This window comes from Trypanosoma theileri (genome assembly GCF_002087225.1).
Source record: "Trypanosoma theileri isolate Edinburgh chromosome Unknown TM35_Tth_18_V1, whole genome shotgun sequence".
Lineage (NCBI taxonomy): Eukaryota > Euglenozoa > Kinetoplastea > Trypanosomatida > Trypanosomatidae > Trypanosoma > Trypanosoma theileri.
In genome coordinates this window covers 232,109-232,859 of record NW_021639860.1, presented here as the reverse complement: position 1 = coordinate 232,859, position 751 = coordinate 232,109, and the positions used below count along the sequence as shown (strand labels likewise).

At 50.5% G+C, this 751-nt stretch overlaps 1 protein-coding gene across 1 annotated transcript; it reads left to right on the top strand.

The window, feature by feature from the left end:
• Positions 1 to 54: 54 nt before the first annotated feature.
• Positions 55 to 600, top strand: TM35_000181770 (uncharacterized protein; the record flags this gene model as incomplete). The annotated part of the gene is made up of 1 exon (XM_029026490.1): positions 55 to 600. The coding sequence occupies one exon, from the start codon at positions 55 to 57 to the stop codon at positions 598 to 600; it is 546 nt and encodes a 181-aa protein (XP_028882186.1).
• Between the last annotated feature and the right edge of the window lie 151 nt (positions 601 to 751).

Sequence of the window (751 nt, the reverse complement as noted above, 5' to 3'; positions counted from 1 at the left end):
TTCTTATGGGGGAAGTTTTCTTATTATACTTATTTTTCCTCCTCTGCATTTCCCATGGGTTTCCTTTTCACACCGCACATGGCCGTAGGGGAACGTCTTATCATCACCATAGCGGAGTTTGCTTTTTATCATAGGGAAGGGCCCACCCACACCCTCATGTTCTTTGTTCATGGCGCCGCGTGCCACCGAGTAAAAGGTGCGGTTGAATGGCCACACCANGGTGTGCCAACGAACCAAAATACCTATGGGACGCGACGTTCTTATGGGGGAAAATGTTCTTATTGTGCTTATTTTTTCTTTTCTGCATTTCCCATGGGTTTCCTTTTCACACCGCACATGGCCGTAGGGGAACGCCTTATCATCACCACAGCGGAGTTTGCCTTTTATCATAGGGAAGGGCCCACCCACACCCTCATGTTCTTTGTTCATGGCGCCGCGTGCCACCGAGTAAAAGGTGCGGTTGAATGGCCACACCATGTCGCGAGGGGAACGGGGAAGGGTCATCTTTGCGGAATACCTTTCAAACCCATCTTCGCCAGCGTTGAAGTAGGGAAAGCAAGAGTTTTCCACTATGCCCAACCCCACTCATTTTATAAGTGAAACACCCCCGGGAGCCACCCCACACCCCATCTTGTTGTTGCGCAAAAGGCGCTGAAAAATTGGCCGCCCGCCTTGGGTTGTGCGTTCTCTCCTCTCCCTTCTTGGGGTGATGGATAAAAAAAAGAAAAGGGCAAAACCCGACAACGAGCCT